General features: G+C 39.4%; 1 protein-coding gene and 1 long non-coding RNA gene across 3 annotated transcripts in view; one reads left to right on the forward strand and one right to left on the reverse strand.

The window, feature by feature from the left end:
• The window catches only part of DOP1B (DOP1 leucine zipper like protein B), an 88,430-nt gene extending 67,905 nt beyond the window's left edge, over positions 1-20,525 (forward strand). The window contains exons 28-38 of one of the 2 annotated variants that reach the window (XM_045002436.1): positions 3,187-3,269; positions 5,426-5,535; positions 6,491-6,637; positions 7,076-7,137; positions 8,641-8,769; positions 9,312-9,448; positions 9,805-9,860; positions 10,251-10,415; positions 12,104-12,233; positions 15,645-15,903; positions 20,401-20,525. In XM_045002436.1, the coding sequence (XP_044858371.1) occupies positions 3,187-3,269; positions 5,426-5,535; positions 6,491-6,637; positions 7,076-7,137; positions 8,641-8,769; positions 9,312-9,448; positions 9,805-9,860; positions 10,251-10,415; positions 12,104-12,233; positions 15,645-15,902 (1,277 nt within the window). In that variant the 3' untranslated portion in view covers position 15,903; positions 20,401-20,525. Of the gene's footprint in view, positions 1-3,186; positions 3,270-5,425; positions 5,536-6,490; positions 6,638-7,075; positions 7,138-8,640; positions 8,770-9,311; positions 9,449-9,804; positions 9,861-10,250; positions 10,416-12,103; positions 12,234-15,644; positions 15,912-20,400 lie in introns of those variants that run through there. The other variant, XM_045002437.1, reaches the window with a different exon arrangement.
• LOC123362114 lies at positions 15,999-23,336 on the reverse strand. The gene is made up of 3 exons (XR_006576346.1): positions 23,260-23,336; positions 19,176-19,270; positions 15,999-16,126 (listed from the first exon to the last, which is right to left on the reverse strand). It is a non-coding gene; the product is annotated as an uncharacterized LOC123362114 (long non-coding RNA).
• Between the last annotated feature and the right edge of the window lie 256 nt (positions 23,337-23,592).

Here is a 23,592-nt window from a genome sequence, read left to right on the forward strand (position 1 = left end):
ACACACATTCCTCATTCACGCACAAAACAAGATTAATTTACACACAGCATTTGAACCAAAACATCAAATTTAAATGCAGGAGAAAACAATTATTGCATTCTTTTACTTATTTTAAAATGCTAAATCTACAATAAAGTGGTGACTCTAAAGGTCTGTCACTGCCTTAAAATCAGCTTCAGACACAGATTTTGGCTGATGTATCTTTACTAATGGCCCAATAGGCCATTCCTTTCTGCTTTCAGAAAGGGTGGCTGGCAGGATATGGTCAAATCATACACCAAAACATTTGATGCATGCTACATTATTATTATTATTTTTATTTGTTTATTTATTTATTTATTTATCCTTCATTCTAAATTATACAAAATACAAACATAAAATCCTACTACTACACAGGCACTAGCAACAAACACTCTGAAGAGACCACTCTTTTTTTATACTTGAATAAACTGAACCTACATGACTATAGCCACTACTTCTTGAATCCTTTTTATCTGCTAATATTGCTTAGAACCATCCTTGATAATTGGGGCTGTTTCTTCAGACTTTCCTCTTATCTTTTCAGCTGCATTCCAATTAAGCCACATTCCAAGCCCAGTATTTCCAACCCAGCTGGCCATCTTTCAAAACCTTTCCACAACTGTTAAGCATCTGCACAAACTTTACTTTAGCCGTGTGTGTGTGTGTGTGTGTGTGTGTAATAAAATCCCATACAAGTGCAAAGATTCAATTAAACAAAGGTAACGGTGAACAACCCCATAAAAACAGAGAAATTGCCTCATAAGTCCTTTTAAAAAAAAAAAAGTCTGCTTCTCCTTTCCCCTCAGTATTAAATGAGACTTTTCTCCCTGGTGTGGGTGCATCTGGAGCTCACAAGGACTAGGGGCCAGTATTGATAGTACTGGGAACTACCAGTGCTCTAAAACAGTCTATGAAAGGTGCAGGACTGATCCTTGCACCACCCAGAGACAGAAGGGATTGTTCATCCTCTATACCAGACGTGGGCAAACTACGGCCCACGGGACCCTCCTGCCCAGCCCCTGAGCTCCTGGGCCCCCCTCCACCGCAGCCTCAGCACGCTGCGCTGCCGGCGTAAATGCTCTGGGCAGCCGGGCAATGCAGCTGCCAGGTCTGACTCAGTGCTCTGTGCTGCATGGTGGCGATGGCATGGCTGGCTCCAGCCGGGCGGCGCAGCTGTAGCACCACCAGCCACTGGCGCTCCAGGCAGTGCAATAAGCAGGCAGGAAGCAGAGGGGGTTGGATAGACAGCAGGGGAGTTCGGGGTGGTGGTCAGGGGGTGGGGAGTATGAATAGGGGTCAGGGCGGTCAAAGTGCAGGGAACGGGGGTTGAATGGGTGCGGGGTCCCGTGGGGCAGTCAGCGAGAAGGGGGATTGGATGGGGCAGGGGGGCGGGGGGACAGTCAGGAATGAGAGGAGGGATTGGATGGGGGTGGCAAGGGGCAGTCAGGGGTAGTGGTTCTGGGGGCGGTCAGGGGACAGGGAGCGGGGGGGTGGGGAGATGTGGCAGGAGTCCTGGACTTGGGGGGAAGGCTGTCAGAGGGTGAGAAGCGGGGGAGAGAGGCAATAGGGGGCAGGCCATGCCTGGCTGTTTGGGGAGGCACAGCCCCCCCTAACCGCCCCTCCATACAATTTCCAAAACCCGATGTGGCCTTCAGGCCAAAAAGTTTGCACGCCCCTGCTCTATACTGACAGTACCGCACTGTAAGAAAACTGTCACGCTCAAACCAGAGGATCTGTCTAGACCATTGGTTCTCAAACTTATTTGATCATGGCCCCCTTCTTTGTGTCTGTAGTAGTTTATGCCTCCCCTTTCACCACACAAGTACATATAACAATTTAAAAATGAAAACATGCAACTCTCACTAAATATTTAAACCAGTAAGGCATTGGTTCAAACAGAGCCAATGATCCATTCTCATAAGAGCAAAAGCAAAACTGCACTTGTGGTCGACGTCTACAATTAAATGTACACACTGCATCGGTTAATGCACAGATGGCAACAACTTTGTATGATGCTATGCAAAACTTAACAGAAATCCGTCAAAAGGCAGAACACCATCTAGCGTCAGGTACACAGCGATATCTGAGGACCTGATATGTTTGGGGGAATCAGCTTTGCTAGTTATTTGTTGCTGTGGTAAAATGTGCAGTATTTTTTTCCCCTAAAGCTTCTCTCACACACCCTAGGCCCCAGAATACATTCCTGGGCGCCCCCCCCCCTCCGGGGGGGAGCCCCCAGTTTAAGAACCTCTGGTCTCGACCCTAGACTCCCATCAGCTCTCCTCCAGCTAGGCCTCAAGTGTGTCCTTCCCAAGGATCTGGTGATTTACACCAATCTCAAATTCCCAATCCTCTCAGACCCAATACTACAAAGGAACATTGCTACACAGTCAGCACATCACTTGCCAGTTCCAAGTACCAGCTGCAGTGTGTAAACTCTGACCCCATTGGTGTGCTACTCACCAGTGCTTGTCTCTGGCCGATGGTACTGTCCGCTCCACCAATAACAGGAGGCAGCACTGACTGGTGGGGGAAATGGGAACAGGGACACAGGCAAGGCTCTGTGGTGTCAGAGCTGGGAAGGGGGACACTGAGAAAGGAAACTGGAATCGTGCTTGCTGGAAGTTCACCCCAGTAAACATTGAATTGTTTGCACCTTTGGACTTCGGGTATTGTTGCTCTCTGTTCATGCGAGAAAGACCAGGAAAGTGACCAGGTGAAGGAATACGCCCTCTAATAATGTATAATCCCTGTAATATCAAGGGTGGGCATGCATATGGGGAGAACTAGATAAATTTGTGGAGGTTAAATCCATTAATGGCTATTAGCCAGGATGGGTAAGGAATGGTGTCCCTAGCCTTTGTTTGTGAGAGGGTGGAGATGGATGGCAGGAGAGAGATCACTTGATCATTACCTGTTAGGTTCACTTCCTCTGGGGCACCTGGCATTGGCCACCGTCGGCAGACAGGATACTGGGCTGGATGGACCTTTGGTCTGACCCAGTATGGCTGTTCTTATGGGAGCTGGCAGGATTCCCAGCAATACCTCACTGCAACTCAGTATGCAAGGTATAACCCAGATGGGAACCAAACAAATCCTGAACTTACAGGTTTTCCACAATAAGTTCTGCTTCAAAATGCAAATTAAACATTTTGTCTTTTTCAGATGCTTCGCTAGTACCATCTTCAATGGTGTCGGCCTCTGCTCCCTCAATATATAGTGTTCAAGCTCTCTCTCTTCTTGCAGAAGTAAGATATAAAGTTCCTACACATCTCCTTAAGTAGGACAAAATTGTAAGAGGGATTCAATTTGTATCACTGATCAACAAGACCTCAAATCAAGCTCAATCAATTTATTAATCAAAGACTATACATCTAAGATTAATCAGGACTATACAGAACACAAGCAAAGATTGATACTTTACCCTTCCTGGGGACAGCTTTGGCGATTTGGTCCCATTTTGTTGCAATTTGGTGGGGTTTTTATACCCTAGCTGTTTGTGTACTTATACAGTTTACCGTTTCCTATGTAACACTTTCTAATCAATTACTTCACTTTGCCCTTTGCAGTTGGTTACATACATACATTATCCAATCATAACTACAAATTTGACCGTAAGGTAACATTTCCTGTACACAAGCAAGGTGATTCATGTCCCCTACATGTTCTATGCTCAATACAGAGCTCACTTATGAGTAATTTTCCATTATTTTTCACTATAACGTATGCAAAGTTTCATACTTAGTACTGAATTCATTTCCTCCAGTTATGTTTATTTACCCACTTATTCTTTTCTCGTGGTCTTGGTTGTAATTTCATAACCTATTATTCAAGCACTGAAACAAAGCATATTTGCTGCATTTGCTAGCACATATGCAGTTAAAAGTGCCTTCTGTAGCTGTAAAAATAGATACATTTCCATTGCTTTTAGAGTACACCTTATGTACATTTAATACGCTCAAAGTTAGATTTACCTTTTTAGTTCCCTTAACAGAACTTGGAAGGATGCTGGGAGTCCTGGGCCTGTATGACAACTGTCCCTTAGCATTACTTCATAAAGCTTTATAGGAGTCAGGCATATGAGCTAACAAGATAGATGCTTATCATTCTTCTCTGTATAGTGGTTAACAATTGATACAGCTAAACTAAGGTGTTGGGTTTATTCTGGTGTTTGATAGTGAAGGTGAGACCGTTTTTCCTTTTAGACTTTTTCTGAAGTTTAACATTCCTCCCTCTCCAAAAGTGTCTATTGCAGCTTAATATAATAGGACATTCCAGGATGCAATCCAGACCAGTGAGGGGCTGTCACCCCTTCCCCGCAAACTTGAGTGCCTCACAATGCTTTTGCTGCTGTAGCTCCCACCTGGGCTGCTCACAAACAGCCTTGCAGTATGCAGACAACACCCGGTATCTCTCTAGCTGCAGCCTGTCAGCCACGCATTAGTCACACTCTGGCTTCCACAAGCCTTGGTTATCACTTGCAAGGTGACCCCACCACACACCCAGTCCTGGATTTTCCGCAAAAAATTGTGTTCTGCAGAGCCCACTTCTGGTAGTGCATATAGGTCCATTGCCCCTTGAAGGGAATTAATATACAATACTCTGCTACCCTAAATGGAGTTACTTCCACAATGAACAACCCTGGATTAGATTTAATTAAAGAATAACACAATGTATTTACCTACAAAGAGTTTTTAAGTGAGTACAAGTATAAAGCATTAAAGTCAGAAATAGTTAAACAGAAATAAATATAAGTTTTAACCCTAGGAAGTGTTTTAACTTAGCAGACTAGACTTGGTTCAATATAAAATTCTTACCACATGCTCCCAGTAACATTGCTGACCAAATTCTCAGTTGAGGATCCGGCCCCAAAGTCTAAAGGCTGTTTCTTTTGTCATCTTAGGTGAAAGAAAGAGAGATGGATAGCGAGAGAACTTGGGGTGTTTTTGCCCCCTCACTTTTGTAGTCCAGTCACCCTTTGAAATGCATTTTCCTGAGAGGCGTTCCCAGAGAACGTTCCTTCGGGTTGTGTGGACAGAGACCAGGTGTCTGGTGGGTGAAAGAGCTGTGCTGTTTGCTAAGATGCAAATCTGTTTGTTCCTGGCCCATGAGCTTTGGTTACACCTGTCTAGAGGTGTCAGCTTGTCGTGTGTCTTTGAGAAACAGATTTGCCCACTCCCCAGACTTGTCTGGTAAACACACTTCAGTCATGATTTCAGCTTACATTCATAACTTTATATATAATGTTAGTACATTCGTTTCACCATGATGTTACTGACCATCTAGTTATTAGTTTTCAAATGATACCTCGCAAGGCATATTTTGTACAGAGTTATTATAATGGTGTGTAGGGTGTGAATACAGGGGTGCATTTGGTCACATGTGGGATTTTGGTTTTCTGAAGGTTCTTGCTTCTCTCTTGGACATGGTTTACCGTAGTGATGAAAAAGAGAAAGCTGTGCCATTAATTTCACGCCTGATGTATTACGTATTTCCTTATCTACGCAATCACAGGTAATAGCCCTTGCTGTACATACTTATATTTTCTTTAAATCATGCTAAATGTTAATCTGATCTTCAAGGCATGTTGTAAGGTTCAACTTTATTCCTCATGCATTTCCAACATGGGGGCATAAGGGAAACTATAAAGGGTGGGAACTTGTTTGGGGTGAAAGGGGATTTGTTGTGGGTTGTCTTAAATTAAGGATGTATCTTTACCATATGTGAAGGGTGTCTGCAGTATATGAATAAGGTGTGCGCCCTTTTTAGCATTTTTAGGACTCTGAATAAATAAAGGTAACTTTTTTGGCATAAAGTATAACACAATTTAATCATGATTATCACAAAACACAGGCGATCAGGTAAACTTTCATAACAATTTTTGCAAGGCTACTCAGTGGGTAGTCTTAGTGGATCTATGTCCTTGCCCATGCAGGAATCCGTCCTGTAGTTGAGTTGTTGGCCATCAGCCAATAGCAGGATGGCACGCACCTTCCATTTTTGTTTAGGTGTGCACTTTCCTAATGATTGGATGTTTTCTAACTGCTAATAATAGCAAACCCTTTCTCTGAGTGGAATCTGTAGGTGCCCTGCATAACTGTCACAGTGACTCTGTTGTGACCAGTGCAGTAGTGGGGTCCTAATGCTGTTCGAGTCTGTAAACTCAGTCCTTCAATTTAGAATAAGGACTAGAAACTTCAGTAATCTTAAATTTTGCAGAAGATGGCAGGGCCATCTGAAAGGAGCTGAGATAGCATTTTGCCCTGTAATGGTTCATTCCGATTCATCGGTATAGTTGAAGAGACATTCATTTCCTCAGTGCTAGGGGGGGAAAAAACCTCTTCTATATCTAGCAAACAGAATTTGGAGTAAATTATTACTGTCAAGACTAGGCTTGGAGTTCTGGGGGGAAAGGCACTTATTTGGTGGGCGTCTGTCCTGAATATTAATATTTGAGGTTTATTTGCAGTGCCTACAATGCCCCTAGCTTCCGTGCTGGTGCTCGGTTGCTCAGCTCCCTAAGTGGATATGCCTACACTAAACGAGCCTGGAAAAAAGAAGTTCTGGAGTTATTTGTGGACCCAGCTTTCTTCCAGATGGACACTTCATGCATTCAGTAAGAAATGAAATTGTGGTAATCTGTAATTCTGTTGGAAATTTCCAAAGATATTAAGGGGAAGCCTACTATTACTGAAAATAAAGGCCTCATCTTGAACTTCCCTACAGAATATATTAGCATTGAAATAAGTGCTAAATTACTAGTCTTAGCAAATTGTTTTATAAAAGGATTAGGTTTTTCAGCAGTGTGTAGAGGCAGGATAATGTCTCTTCACATCATGTAAATGCATATTCTCCACATTAACTTTGGGATCCTCACATAATCGGATTCAAGAGCATAAAATAACCATGTCTGGCATTTCAATCACAAATAAAAAATGAAATGGTAAAATGTGCTGCTTTTGTATGAAATGTTATCCCAGGGTCTCTTTTGTACGATGGTATGTCTACACTGACAAGTTGTGTTTATCTTTAATTCTTTGTATATTTTTTTCAGTTGGCGGTCCATTATAGATCATTTTCTAACACATGAGAAAACTATGTTTAAAGATTTTATGAGTAAGTATTCTTTGCTGATAATTTATTACTACAATAATTTGGAATTCATATTCTGGTGAGCTCTCAAACATATATTTTGTCTTACATTAAATTAAGGAGGTAATATGTTAACTTCAGTGCATTTTCACAGCTCATAATGTTACCAACCTTGATTAGCTATAGTTAAATAATTTACTCGTGATAATCCTTCTCCGTTAACATGCTCAAAAAGGTAGAGAGTAGTAGCCGTGTTCAGGAAGACATTCTAAATGTTCTCTTTTCAAAAATGGTGATAAATTTGTAATAAACTTGGATTTCTGCGAACAGACTTCATCAGAATTATTGCCACTTGTACATTTCACTTACTGATGCTTATCTTGCTGAGGAGTTTAAACCCCTACTGTAGCATCTCATGCATATAGCTCAGATAAGAAATTCCTGTTATCATATGTTTGCATGAGTCTGTCTGTAGGATAGCAAAGTGCTCCATGCAGAGGGGAGCACCATCATAAAAGCAGTATGTTAGTAGGCTTTGGCATTCTTTTGACCCCTCACACTCTAAAACCTCATTCTCCAGGCTTGACCAAAGTATGGGAAGATGGAAGATCCCCTCAAAAGGCAGTCTCCAACTCTCAAGGCCTGAGGGAGGACAAGAGAAGACCCCTAAAACACACCTGAGAATTGAGGGGTGGATACTTTGGTCTCTGTCCTCCATATACCCCTTAAGCCATTTTAAAATATAAAGCTCTTTTAAAAAAAAAAAAAAAAAAACCTTAATATATTTTGGACCCATTGTTTTTAAATCTGTGGCTGGTATGTCAGTGTCACAGCTCATTCTGAGAAATCTAGAATACAGAAACATAGGGGAGACGAGAGATGGGCACACAGGGGTGGCGGTGGGAGTTGGAATTGCCGGGCAACCTCCTAGCAGCTGAAGTGCTTCTCTTACAACTGGAATTCCCCATCCATACATGCGGACCTAGACTGTGCCAATTGTCCCGTTCCCCCTCTCCCCCCACCCATGGGTTTTAACAATCTAAGAAATAACTAGGGCGGTCTGTTAATTGCAGTTAACACCTGCAATTAATTGACAGCAAAATTAATGCATTTTTAATGTGTTAATCACATACCTGTGGGCAGGGCAGTCCGCCTCAGTCCGCAGCTTCCCAGGCAGCCGAGGGTGGTGGGGGTGTTGGAGCCCCAAGAGTGGCTGAAGTTCTGCAGCCCCGCCCTGTACCCTGAGAGAGGCTGAAACCTCACACCCTCAGGGGGGCTGATGCCCGGAGTCCCTAGCCTTGACCCTATATTTGAAAACATAGAAAACCCCTAAAATATTTTAATAAATGGTATTCTAATATTGTTTAACACTGCGATTAAAACTGTGATTAATCACAATTTGTTTAATCTCGCAATTAATCATGATTCATTTTTTAAATTGCTTGATAGCCCTAGAAATAACTTGTGTTTTGAGGTAAAGATGTACCTTAAATTGTGTACATATTCATTATGGTCTTTTTTTTGTAGATATGCAGAGCAGTTCTTTAAAAATGTTTCCAAGTTTTGAGCAAAAAGCAATGTTGTTAAAGCGTCAGGCTTTTGCTGTCTTTAGTGGAGAAATCGATCAGTATCACCTTTACCTTCCATTAATACAAGGTAAGAGTATATTTTTAAAATGTGCCTTGTTTACATAGACAGGAGCGCCGCCAGCTTTTTTGGTGTCCTAGGTGGCGGAAGGTCCCGCCCCCGAAATACCGCCAATGACCGGGGCGGCCGCTGCCCTCCAAATGTTAGTGCCCTAGGCGACCGCCTAGGTCACCTAATGGGTTACGCCAGCCCTGTACATAGATACAGTCATCTTATAGTTTATATATTTTTGTTGTATTACCTATTTCCCTACCACCTCTGAATTTTTGCTAGGTTCAGGGGGAAAAAAAACCTTTAAAATCTCTGATCTCTAATACAATTAGTTTTTGACAAGAAAAACATCAAATAAAAGTTAATCTAGCTCCAAATTATTGTCATGTTTTGAGAGAATTTTTGGAAAAATTGACAATTTCTTTGATGGAGTGTGAAGAACAGCCAAATCAAATGACATAGTCAAAGCAAACTACATTTTTTTTATCCTGCATTTCTAATTTACCAAAACTAGCTTTATGTACATGGAAAATTATAACTTTTTTGAAAATGTGTTTCAGAGCGACTGACAGAGAACCTCCGTGTGGGACAGACTTCTATCGTTGCTGCCCAGATGTTTCTCTTTTTCAGAGTTCTGTTGCTAAGAATTTCTCCTCAGCATCTAACCTCACTGTGGCCAATCATGGTGACTGAATTGGTAAGCAATAATGCCTTATATTCGTTATTACGTTTGCTTTCCATACCTACCTTTCTCTTCCTTCCAGACACACTCCATCTTTGCAACTGGTTTATGATTTTACATCTTAGTTTCCAATTGGGGGGACTGTTGTGGTTTGAAAATATATTTTATTTTCCATTTATAAATTTTGTTGTTCAAAGAACAAACTCTTTTTTGATAGGTTAACGGTGTTTATAAGTGACAAAGTTAAAATAAAACTTGTCCTGCGCTTCCTAATCTCATATGAAGCAGTCTTTTCCATGATTGAGTTGTGTATACACTTTAACAGTTTACAACTTTCGAAAAGAAAAATGTGTTTTTGGTTTTTTTTTAAGATTCAGACATTTATACAGCTGGAAGAAGACTTAGCTGAGGAGGATGAACTGTCAAAGTAAGAATTGTTTATCTCACATAAAACAGAAACAAATTAACGAAACATGTCCAAGGAATTGTGGTTGCTTTCTGGCCGGAATTTCTGAATCACAATAGCATTTGCAGCTTGCAAGCAATATTGCATATCAAAGTCTGGCATTGCCATACAGTAAATGTTGTCATTAGGCAGTTGATGTGGCAATTGTGTTTTAGAAATGGGCTACTTACAGGAAAAAAATGGGTGATGACTATAGTTTTTGACTATTTTACCATGTCGTTTTTTATAAATGTCTGAAGATAAAATGTATAGTACAAATGAACCCTTATAGGTGACTGTAATCCTTTAGCAGATGGGAAATATTTAGTGGAGTTTTTTTAATAGTGCTTTTCTTCCTGGTTAATCACACAGGAGCAACAGCAAAGTAAGCAGACAGAAAACTTCAGCTTCAGGTGATGGCAGTGGCCCCTTACTTTCAGACATACAACAGAACGAGCTGTCCTTGTATTTATCAGCTTGTAAGTTCCTGGACACAGCGCTTTCTTTTCCACCTGACAAGATGCAGTTATTTCAAATGTAAGTCCTCTAGTTACTTTTTTTAATTAATAGCTATATGGCATATAGTACTGTAGGTAACATACTATTTGTGCACCGTTTAAAAATATGTAAATGTACTCTGACTCTTATTTTCTCCTCCATAGTTAATAAAACTGGTGTCTCAATCTTTTCCTCATCCGCAAGTTTTTACATAGGTATGGTGTGACCAGATTCCCAGGGAAGCCAGCTGAGGTGACTCAATTAGGGTGAAGTGCAAAAAATGGGGCAGGCAATACCCAGAGCTGGTGGATATTCCAATACTTAGATTTACCAAGCCGGCACAAAACAGCTTCTATAATACCTCACCGATTACCCAGAAGCCAACACCACAGTTCCCTTAGAGTAACCCAGCCACAGGCCTCCATCCAGGTACCCAAGTCAAATATAATGAAGATTAATGAAAATCTTATTCATCATATAAAAAAGTTCTTCCAATCCCAAAGGATTGGACACATTACCTCCCAGGTTAATGAATATTCCAGATCTTACCCAAACATATGCTTACATCCAGTTGTTATTAACTAAACTAAAATTTATTTTAAAAGAAGAGAGAAAGTATAGTTAAAAGATCAATATACATACAGACATGAGTTCAGTTCCTTAGGTTCAGATTCATAGCGGCGATGGTGAGCTTTGTAGTTGCAATGAGTTTTTAGAATTTTGTTCATAGGTTATAGTCCAATGTCCAATATCCTATTCGGAGTGTTCCATTTTAGGACTGGGATCTCAATCCTTATGGCTTAGGCTTCCCCTGCATGAAACCTCAAGCAGATCTGAGATGACGAGATCAGGACCCAAGGGTCTTTTATACAGTGTTCTAGCATCCACTTGACCATACAGTCCTGAGTAAACAATGGGCAATCAGGGCAACTTTGAAGTAGGTCTATTTCCTAAGCATTGCCAGTAATTATCTACATGGATTAACATAAGATAATTTATTATTAAGCAGTCTATCACAAACTTCAGAGACATAGACAATGACATTATTTCACCCAAGATTCATCTAAATGTTAATATTCCCTTTTGATCTCTGAATCAATAGCTATAGTGAGAGACAGGAACTGTCTGTTTACATGGCTAGCATCTATAAGTAAATTAGTATCACTTCTAACTTTTAACAACATAGGCTAGAACTTTGAAATGCAAACCTATCTAGCATTGAATGGCCTTAATTACCATTTCTAACATGTCTCTACAGGTTGGCTCTGGGTTGGTTGGTTAGCCTGCAAGCTGCTTAACCCTTTGTGGCCATATGTTACACTTTGTACAAGATTCATTGCAATTATATAACAGTGGTTTGTATAATTATATTTTAATCAGACAACGTCACATATAGGCATAACCTGCTTCATATCTGACAAATATTTAGATATCAGACTTTGAGAAGATTTTGCTGTTTCCAACACTGAGAGAATTGTTGGGAGAGAGGAAGGGTTTGTTTCATTTTCACTTGTATCTATATGGGACATGGTCCATCCTTTCAATATTTAAACAGACTGACCACAAAATACAGCTCTTGTAACAGAGCATGGGGGAGGATGGTCAGCACAGCTATTAAAACAGTGGGATAAGAAAGCTTAGTGTTGTAATTGTCAGCATTTTTTATTTATTTCTAGGAAAGGGACTCTCATGAATGATTTCTGACCTGTGCAATACATTTGTTTCAGGTACAGATGGGCTTTTGTTCCAGAAGTGGACACAGAGACTTGTACCATGACCTCTCATCTAATGGAAAATCACCAGGAATATAAACCACATATCATTAGAATCATGGACTCGTTAAAGCTGAAATATGGGGTAAAGAAAACGCTTCATTAGATACATATTTTCTATTAACATTAAATCTGATAACTTTAAAGAACCATTTTTATTCATTTAGAAAAGTCAGCTGGGCGGTAGTTTTCAGTCTCCATATTAAAAGGCTCTTTGGCTTTAAAATTGATCTATCTTGACAATATTCCTATTATATTACATTTGCATGGAAGAGTCCAGATCGCCATTTATTTCAGGTGATTCACTATAGACACATCTACCAATTATGCAGGTAATATCTTCTGACAAGGGTCAGCCTGGACAAAATCACTGAACTATCTCAAACTCCCTCCACTTAGTGACCCCAAAATGAGTAACTAATTGCAGGAGATTGGACACATCTTCATAGTGTTACGTGTTCAGATTTAATAAGATTTGATGTCAAATAACCAACTCAGTTGAAGTTTTATTTAAGTAAGACAATCAATCAATACTTAATACAACACTATACAGAAATGAAAACATACATATCAGTCTGTGATTGGCATCTCATTTCACTTCTTACTCAGTCCCCCAAATTCATCCCTTGTATACTGGTTTAGATCAAAGAAAATCCTTCAAAATTGTTCTTTCTTAGGATATTTCAGCAGGGCTAGCCTTTTCTCATGTTTTATTTTGAATATTCTGAACTTACCTAATAAGTAAATTACATCTATAACTAATTTATTACTACTGAGACCATTTGTGACCATAATTAGCTCTTAATAATTTAGACATTTAATCAATACACTACTCAGTGGTTTGTTGTTACATTGATTGTAGAACACATCTGTTATAACAAATGTTCCTTGTCCAGTTTGTCTGTTACTAATATCTTCTCAATTATAGTGCACATTTATAAGCATCCTTTGTTAATTATTAGAAGTCCTTCCTAGGCATCTGTACTAGGTTAGCAAGATCAGGGTAAAAAGCAGAGTGGATAATTAAATACAGTGCTACTATCGATTAGACATTCATTAGTCTAAACAAAGCACTCTTTAGCATTAGAGTTTAGACAGCTCTTTGGCTAACACAGAAATGTTTCTGGGATGTTTGACCAAAGAATCATGAGTTTAATATTCAAAGGAATAATAAAAGATTAACATTTACTAGCAAGATTATGATCTTACATGCTTTGATCAAAAATGAAGTAGTTAAGAATATTGGTATTTTAAATTTTTAGGCTTCAGCATCAAAAATCCCATCAAGATGAATGGGGGTGTTCATGATTCTCAGGGCTATTGTTTCTGATTGTCTCCAGAATCCCACATACACTGCCATCACTTTCCATTCAGTTCTCATTTGCAAGCTAATCTAGCTTTGCAAGCATAAGAGCTTCCATGAAAATATTAGCCGAAATTCTGGAGTATGGAATGAATTCCAGGGGAAAGTACCAACTTGCTAAACTATTGGACATAATAGATACTGCAGCTGTTTAGGTCTTCTGGTTGGATATTGGAGGACAGGATCTCCATGTATATCTTGCACTGTGAATTGATAACATAAATGGAATTCTTTTAATACAGGAAATCTTTCAAATATATAATATATTAAAAAATAACTATCTTAAATGAGACTAGAATGTAGCATCAAATACACAGTTGTCATACATGTATTTTAAACTAATGTATCATGTTAGATACTGCAACATAGCCTTGCAAAATAGGGAGGGTTATAAAGGAAGACAAAGTAGATTGTGGCTAGGAAGTTTGATTTTAAAATTGCATGTGTGCTCTCAAAGAACTCTGTTGCTCACAAGAGAAAAGTTAATGTGTGGCTGTCATAAACAGATAGTTAAGGGTTAAAGTCTCTTTTACCTGTAAAGGGTTAACAAGCTCAGTAACCTGATGAACACCTGACCAGAGGACCAATCAAGGGACAGGATAATTTCAAATCTCTGTGGAGGGAAGGCTTTGTCTGTGTTCTTTGTTTGAGTTCTCTGTGCTCTTTTTGGATCTAAGAGAGGCCAGACATGTCTCCAAGTTCTCCTGGAGTATTTCCTACTATCCAGTATAGTGAGTATTAGTTAAAAAGGCGGATTAGTCTTTTGAGTTGCTTTCTATATTTGCAATTGTGTGTTTGCTGGAGAAATATCTTTAGTTCTGTTTGCTGTTACTTGGATTATTCTGAGGAGGAGGGAGGGGAAGTCTCTCCAGTTTTTATAAGTTAGACCCTGTATTTTTGCATCCTGGTAATACAGAGAGAGTGTACTTTTTTTTCTTTCTTTAATAAACTCTTCTTTTTAAAACTTGATTGATTTCTTCCCTTGGTTAGATTTTCAGGGGAAGGGGAGGGGGAAAAGTGAATCCCTCTTTGGTTGATTCAAGGAGTTTGAATCAAGGTATCTCTCCTAAGCACTAGGAGAGGGGAGGAGGGAAATGGTTTGTTTCCCTTTGTATTGAGATTCAAGTTTGAATCTGTGTTCCCCAGGGAAAAAGTTTTGGGGGAACAGGGAGTGTGTCAGACACTTAAAACTTGACTGGTGGCAGCGAGAACCAGATCTAAACTAGGATTTTAGTTTAGAGGAGTCCATGCAGGTCCCCATCTTGTGAACGCTAAAGTTCAAAGTGGGGAATAAACCTATGACAGTGGCTCTCCTCAGAAAAGTGACACTTTAGAAATACATCTTCTAACTTCAGATCTGCTGCCTATGTTTATTCAGAGGAATATGTGCTTGCCTTAGTGTCCCAACATTTTTACTAATTCTGCTACTACAGCAGAGCCAGTGCAGCTCAGTGAACGAGCTAGATTTTCTTTCCGCATGTGCATCAAGGAGTCGGTATCAAAGTTTGAAGTGCTAAATCAGATTCTGCCCTAATTTATACCTGTAGAACCCCCTTGAGCGCAGCAGAGTTGTGAGAAATAAATGGGAGAATTGGACGACAGAATTTTATTACATATATTGCATACACAGAACCTTATTGTGGCAGGGGAATCTCACACACTGTTAATTATGCTAACCTCCATTACCCACTTGTCACATTCTCCCATACTACTCCATGCCTGCCTTCCAGTATGTATGCAACACCTTCCCAGTAAAGCTACTACCCAGTCCTTTAGGTCCTTTTTTTTAAGACCTATTGCTAATATGTCTGCAGAACAGCACTCACTGACAGTGCCTAAGCAGGTGACCAACAGGGATTACTTGTTGTGGGGGTGAGAGTGGGGGGAAGAGAATATAGAACTACATAATACCATTGTTAGAAACACACTTTTTAAAGTAAAACTTCATTTTAAGGTAACAGCTGTACAAATCATCTTGTGATGCAAGAAATGCCTGGTATAGCAGGCTGCAGATCTCACATTGATTGACAAATAGTATCTAGTGCAGATTTCAACCAAGTAATGTCATAGAAGAATAGACTAGCTTTTTGCATAATACTCAGTGAATCTTCTGGTTTGTATGCTTGTTTGCAGGAAACAAACACTAATGAGAGAACTTCCGAGAAGTGTGAATATCCTCTTTTGAACCTTCGTTCTATATCCAGCATCACACAGTTAATGCCGTTCTTCAGGACCCTGAGCTGTGCGTTCAAAGCACAAGGTAACAGGTCCCAGAATGCACAGAGTTCAGCATCTCTGTCAGTGGAATATTCTCTTGGCAACAGCACAAGGATCTTGAAACAACTAGAAGAAAGTGTTGAATGTGACTTTTTGGAAAATCTGGAAAGTTAAGGTAATTGCAGGACAATTCATTTATGTTGGTATAAATAGTGAAACAAAGCGACAACCTCATTGTCAGAGAGATTTGTTACTGGGTTTTTTTTGTTTGTTTTTTCTGCCATACACACAGAGTTTTGAAACTGCAGTTCAGCTTTTTTTTTGTACTGGTATAAAGTACACCTCCCGGAATCTTGTTTCTTGCTTTGTGTTGAGCTGTGAGGATTTTTGCTCCGCTTCTGTGGAAGAGAAAGGTAACATTTAGTACCAGTGATAACTTATTATAGTCTTCGCAATGGAAACACGAATAGGATTCAAGAAAATTTTGTAATTATAGTAGAAATATCTTGACTAATTAAGGAAGGCAACAAATTTACTATTTATTTAACAAATTAGCAAGCTAATATTTTAATCTGACTTGGAGAACCTTTCTTCTAAAAGTAAAAAAACTAATGTAACTTTCCAAAAATTACATGTCCGTGTAGTCATCTTGCATATATAGATACTTTCCAGAAGCTGTTTAAATTCCACTTATAGTACTCTTACTCTCTTTAACAATTGCCCAAACATATTTATCTACTAAACTTCGACAGAAGTAAACTAAATTACCAACAAGTGTATTTTATCAGCTTTAAGATGATGTAAGTAATGTGCAGATGTACTGCATTTGTAATCTCAAATCTGTATTATAGTAATATTCTGCAAGATCAGTGATTTAATTTAGAAGACAGACCTATTCAGTAACATTTATTGTAATTTATAATTGCTGAATTAAATTATTCCCATAATTCAAAAATGGTCACTTTTCTAAAATAAAAACTTTGTTCAGAAATTGTTCTTTCAGAGACTAAAATCACCTTATAGCTTTTGAGTGGCAATTTAAGTAAGGTAGTTCTGTAAAAATGTAAACTATTGTATAAAAGAAACATACAGATCTTGAAATGCATATGTGTTCTGTCCTTCATAGAGACTTCACTTTCATAGGTGATCAAAAGCAAAACCTTTTACAGTTTTTAAAGACTCTTTTTATACAGGTAAATGTCTTTGCTGCTTTAGGTGGCACAAAAGATAGGAGGAGACAGTTCATGGGGCTGTGACTGAAAGGTTCAGGAGCAGCCTCTGAATTCTGGTGGCAAAGCAGTTCCGATAGATTTAGAGGAAAGGGATTGACTGGCTTATTCTCCCTCCACACAGTAAGGCTAAATATCTGAACTGCATAAGATGCCATGTGTTTGATCATGGCCTCATGGTGAGCATCCTGGCAGTTACCTGCAGAAGGAGGATTACAAGAGGGTTTTTTTTTGTTTTGCTTTTTAATTGAGAAAGCAAGCATTCCTGAATTTTCAACCTGCCTGTTAATGCAATGAAGTATAAAATCATTAAGATCAACAGATAAGATAAATTATGTAGGTTGAATTATTTTGGGGCATTTTTCATGTTTGTCAGGGAGAAGAGCTTTACTTGTTCTGTTTTAGTTCCTTCATCTCTAAAGAAATGTTTTTGTGCAATATTGTTGAGCAGTTGGCCACTGCTACTAGTGTTAATTGGAAACCTCAGTGCCAAGCTAGACATGCCAAGACTTTTGATTTCAAACATACTATTACACTTTTCTATTTAAAAAGTCTCAGTAAAAGGATTGGACAGTGCAGACAGATTTTTTTTTTTTCCTTCAAGATTTATACAGAAACACAGGAGGCTACTCTGCAATTCTTGTTGGCCTCCAGATAAACTTAAATTTTTCATCTGTTTTGATACAAAATAAATGGTGAAACATACACAACATCCTTTACTGTTGTGCTATACCATTGACTAAGGAATAGTTATTTACTCATAGTCCTATGCTGAACTTTAATAATTTGTAAATGTTGGTACAATTAAGTCAACTAGGAAAAATAAAATTAAATGTAGTATTATTTTCTCATTATGAATGTGAATTATCAGAGGTTCTGAATGTAACTTATTGACGAATTAGATCTGTGAAAGCTGTTGGTCTAATCATGGGTAAAAAGATGTAGGATCTCCTCTCAATAATAAATCACTATCAAACTGGAGCAGAACATTTATTAAAGTTAAGTATGTTACTTCTAAAATGTTTTCATTCAATGTAATCAGCAAATAAGGCTAGACTCAGGGTATTTTGATGGTTTTATTTGTAAACTAATTTGTGACGAGAGGCACCCTTTGATTTCACTGAGTGATTCTCCGCCTGCCTAACCCAGATGAAGTGCTTATGTCAAGAGGGCTGTTCGGGATGGTTCACCACCAGATCTTTCATTCCAGGTCCTCAGTTCAGTTCTAGATCTGAACAGCTTCCTTTGCACTTACAGGACCAGCATTACTTATGTGCTGGACTGGGCTCCCTGGGTTTTTCCTCTTTCTGTTGCTCTCATTACTACATCCCATGAGACAGGGAGTATCACCTTTGACTTCCCAAGCTTCAGGTGTCACAAGTATCAGAGTTCTGTCACTTTCAAACAGGTTTCCCCACATAGCAGCCAAATACCCTTAACCACTACACCACAGGTTCTCTTGTACTTGATTTTTGCAGACCACTTTGTAAAGACAAGGTCCCCTTGCATATCACTTAGCTCTAAATCCCCCCAACTGCCATATGGCATTCTGCTTGTTGTCATGGTCCTTAAGGACCTCTAGAGAAGGGTCTGGGGGTCATTGACCCATAGTTGTAGAATGAGTAATTGCACTACAGAGTCAGCTGACTTAAGAAGAAAACATGTTTCTATTTTAAGTGTCTACGGCCTGGTTGTGACATTTACCCAGGGTACAACCTGGGTTGATGAACAGCTATGTCCCCTTCAACCTGGGTACCTTTTTTACACTGCTTTGCTGTGAAACCCACCACTCCTGGTCTGCCCACACAGCCTCCAACATGTAAATAACTCCCAGCTACACTGTACGAGTGCTATAGTCAGCCACCCATGAATTACACTGCGGACAACACCAGCAAACTCCCAGTCTCAGACTTTCCCTCAGAAATGTGTGCCTTGTACTGCCCAGCACTCTCCTGGACGATACAAGCTCATATAAAGTTCATAATTTCATTAATAGAAAATATGTGCAAATCTTGTTATAACAAATGGAGTTTCCCAAACACTTCAATCCAAACACACTGGTTTAGATAAAACACTAAAACAAGTTCATTAACTACTTGTAATCTCTTAAAATATCTTTCTGTAATGAGGCATAAAAGTCAACATTAGTTTGCATTTATTTCTTTGTAACCAATACCTAACTTAACAAGCTAAGTAAATACCAGCAAAGGTTTCTCACCACATGCTTTAGCAGTCATATGGATGAAATCCTTTCAGCCAGGATCTTTCCCCCAGTTCAATGTTAATATCCGTGTCCTTCAGGTGCTGTTGATGCTGTGAGTAGACATGAAGGGAGAGATATTTGGGGCCTCTGGTTCCCCCTCTCTCTTTGAAAATCATCTCCAGCTAGGGTTCTGGAGATAGCAAGTCTGTGGAGATGGGAACCTCCAGCTGTTTTGTTGCCAAGATGTAAATTTTTTACTTGCACCCTTTTTCCTTCCAAAGAATGGCTGCTTAACCAGGTGATAGTCCATTTGACTTCACTGACACCTGGCTGAGGCTGAGGCAGAGACAGTTTGCCTTTTGTCTCTGAGGAAGCTGTTGGTGCCTGCTTTTCTAAACATGGAATATGTCTCAGTACTGTTATACAGAGGAATCTTATAACTTTACGTACAATGCTGCCACACATTTTATCAGGATAATAATGATCAGCACATTGAGTTTTCAAATGATGCCTCACAAGACACTTTGTACAAAAGCATAGTTTTTAAAAAGGAGTGAACATAGGGATACAGACTGTCTCACTGGTCTACTATGTGCTATTTTGGTTATGGGTGGTGGTGGTTTTTTTACTAAAATAGTTATACCAGTACAATCACATTAGTGTGGATGCAGATATTAGTATAAACACTTTTATACCAGTATAACTTATTCCTCTTTCTGTATGGGAATAGTTGTATCAGTTTAAAGGACTCTAAGGGCTTGCCTACATGGTGCAGCAATATGCACTAGGTATGTGACTTCTTGAGTGCACTAATGTGTTGCATGCTAACTGGACTGTGTAGACTCTGCTGGTGCACACTAAAAGTTCCCTAATGCGCTGTTGCACTATGTTAATGTGCACTTAGAGAACTTTTAGTGCACGCCAACAGGGTCTATACAAGTCAGTACACAAAATGTTGGTACTTTAGAAATCACATCCCCTAGTGTGCATTGCCATGCTGTGGTGTTCTGATGCTGTGTAGATTATACTGATGAATGCAGCCATACTAGGGAAATTATACCATGTTAGCCATATTGGTATAGATAACGCAGTATATAACTTTTGTTTAGACAAGCCCTAAGAAAGCCTGATGTTAGGAAGAGTAAAAAGAATACTTTTGCTTAGTATGTGTCCAGTCATGATGATTTCTTTGCAAAAAGAATGAGGTAAAGCAGAAACACTAGTTCACTTGTTTTTATAGAAACTGCAACTTCAAAAATCAGACTTAAAACTCAATTTTCCAGAAGAAAAAGGGGATAGTATTTACGACAGAGATTACTGCCAAAGAACAGCAGAAGTTGAAACATGGTACATGAAATAAAGGCCTTAAGTGTATTCAATGTTATCTTTTTGAATGTAATTCTTTTAACAATATTAAATTTTATTTTGAAATACCTCTTCAAATGGAACTTTGTCTTACTACTCATTTCTGACAGACTGTCCTCACAGATCATTTTATTTTCTTTGACTCTCAAAAGTCTCTTCAGAATTTCATTTCAACTTAGCAAGCTCTGATACACAGCTCTTATTTTTTTTATAAACAGGGAGGAAGACAGACTCTATCTTAAGCAACTGTGCTGTATGATGTAAGCACCGAACACTCTATGCCCCACATTGTCTATTGTAGCTTTGGATTTTAAAACTAAGTACAAATGATTCTGCTACTGCTCAGAATTGAAAGTCACTGTACTAAAATTTGTATCCTTTCTTTCTCTGCCTTCCTAGCATACCTTTGCAGTTCTATGAAATAGTTAATTTCAATCATCCACTCTAGAAGTTGCTGGACTTCAGTTGTGCTGCATAATATTTGAAAAATTCTACTGAACGCTAGGTGCTATACACGTTTTAAGAAATATTACTGCATACCCAGTTGGAAATGATGAATTGGACAGTGACTTTAGTAAGATGTTTGAGAGGATTGATTGACATTAATGAAGAATGTTATTTAAGTGGATAATATCAGCATACATTAGTGTTGACAACAGGGCACTACTACCCCTGAAATGGATCTTACTGGCTCCCGGTGGAGCAGATTACTGTCATACCAGTGAAAAAGGTCCATAGTAATTATCTTCAATACACAGCAGTTTGAGAAGGAATTACACAAGCGGTAAAGGGTTATATTAAGCAAATAACTCCTATGTTAAACATTAAGAGCTATACATTCCTCTTACGCGTCTCTTTCACAAATAGGATCTGTGCTAGCCTCACGCAGTTCCTGCTTGGCAAACAGAGAAGGTGGTTACCAATTTTATAGACAACTTCTTCCCTCCTGGTCTATTCTTCTCAGCCCTCTGGTCTGTCTCAGATTCCCTCGAGGCAAGGCCTTGGTTGCCTTAAAACTCCTCTGGTTCACAGTCTTACTTGAGTTTTGGCTACTTTGTCTAGCAATGTTGCTTCTTCAAGCGTCAATTAAGGAATCCCAACCACAGTAATTTACTTTGCTTGATTCTTATACTTTTTTCCCCCCCCTCAAAGAAGTCACATGTCTTAAAAGCATGCCCAGTGGGTGTGTGGTTACTAATTTTTACATGATTAATATTTTAGAAGGGGCTGGGTGATGGTACCAAATGAAGATCACCCCATGTTTACTCACTCATCATGCACTCTGGCTCTCTGCATCGTGTCCTTGCTGTAAGGTCACTAATCAGGTTGACCTGTGCTGGAACTTTATACCTGCGGTATTTACTTTTGCATGGGCCCATATTTGCTGACCACTAGGTTCAATATCTAGCACACATGAAGACTTTGCCAGTTCTTTATCAGATTTAGTTCTGCTAAAAGGGAATCAGCTCCCAGGATCCTCTGCAGCCATGTTTAAGTCATGTCAAGTTATGCTCTCACCATTCATTCAGTACCGCCACACCAACTTGGCACCATCTCAACAGTCCCCCATTTGATATTCATTTACCAAAAATAATTGTAATATCGCATCAATCATACCCACAATTTGTACATTACTAGATCACGTGTCTCCTTTCCTGGTGTCTATAAAACTTAAAGCATTCTTTTACAATTAGTAGCATACTCCAACAACTCAATCTTGGGGGAAAAAACAAGCTTTGGGGGAAAATTTACTTGTATTGCTTACACATTTGATATCCACAACAGAAACATACAAGAATAATACGTCAGTTCCAGAAATCCAAAATAACAGTGCCCATTCAACTCCATTCCATGTTGTTACTTGACATACAACATTGTACCAAGCACACATTTGATCTTATTTTTTCTACAGCTTTTTCAACAATTTTATACTTTTGAGCAAGCATACCTTTTATCGATATCAGTCTAGTTGACCATTCTATTTGGTCTAGTGTGCCTTGATTAATTTGTATGTCCATATTCCAGTCTGTATCATTCCACTATGTTTCCTTCAAATGTTAATCTAGGGTGAGTCAATGGTTTTAGTCATCTGAGGATGCCATTGATATTGTTCATACTGGAAATAAGTTATATCTCCACAAGTACACCACGTCCCTTGGTCCATGAACCAGGTTTAGTTGTTTGTTTCATTACCCTTTTTGTTTTGATGCCAACATATATCTTGGTTTATTTCATTAATCCTCACCACTCATTTTTCCACTGTAAAGTCATGGTGAGATTACCTCCTTTCCATTCCAAATTCAGTTTCCTTCTTTAACCAAGATACCCCATTCCCACTGGGCTCCAAGTATTTGCTTCCATCCTAACCCAGGTATCCACCATAATCCATTTCCTTCTGGTACTATTTCATAGTACCCTGTTTCATTTTTCCAGGTGCTGGCATATATTACCAGATACACTTCCTGTGCCTTTCTATTGGCTATGCTGGAAAGGACAAGAGTGCACTGGCTAATGGTACATGTATCCACTTGCACCATCCAGGTATCTTGGAATGATTGATTAATCTAAGAGTAGTAACTCAATGCCCAGTTAAGAGTCTGGGACCAAGTTCCATTGTTCTCCCAAGATTCCCTGGGCTTCTATACAAATTTCTCCCTGGGATAATCCTGAGCCAATATCCCTGGGCTACTTCCCCACAGCAGCCCAACTTCCTCCAGATCCACTTCACCCTTACCTCAGGCCGGCCTTCCTTGTGCCTGATATGGTGTGTACTGCTCAGCCTCTCCAACAGCACAACTTCCTCCTACAGCTCCTGACATGTGCACTCACCTGACTGACTGGGAGGCTTTTAACTAGTTTCACCCAGCCCCTGATTGGCTTCAGGTGTCCCAATCAACCTAGCATCCTCCTGCCTTCTGGGAAGATCTTAATTGGCCCCAGGTGTCTTGATTAACCTGGAGCAACTGCCATTTGGTTACCATGGTAACAGGGATTTGGTTAGCCTGGGGCTAACATACCTTTTCTCACTACTTTCCTACAGCCATCTGGCCTTCCCCTGTCACAGTCA

Source organism: Mauremys mutica, chromosome 1 (assembly GCF_020497125.1).
Source record: "Mauremys mutica isolate MM-2020 ecotype Southern chromosome 1, ASM2049712v1, whole genome shotgun sequence".
Classification (NCBI taxonomy): Eukaryota; Metazoa; Chordata; order Testudines; family Geoemydidae; genus Mauremys; species Mauremys mutica.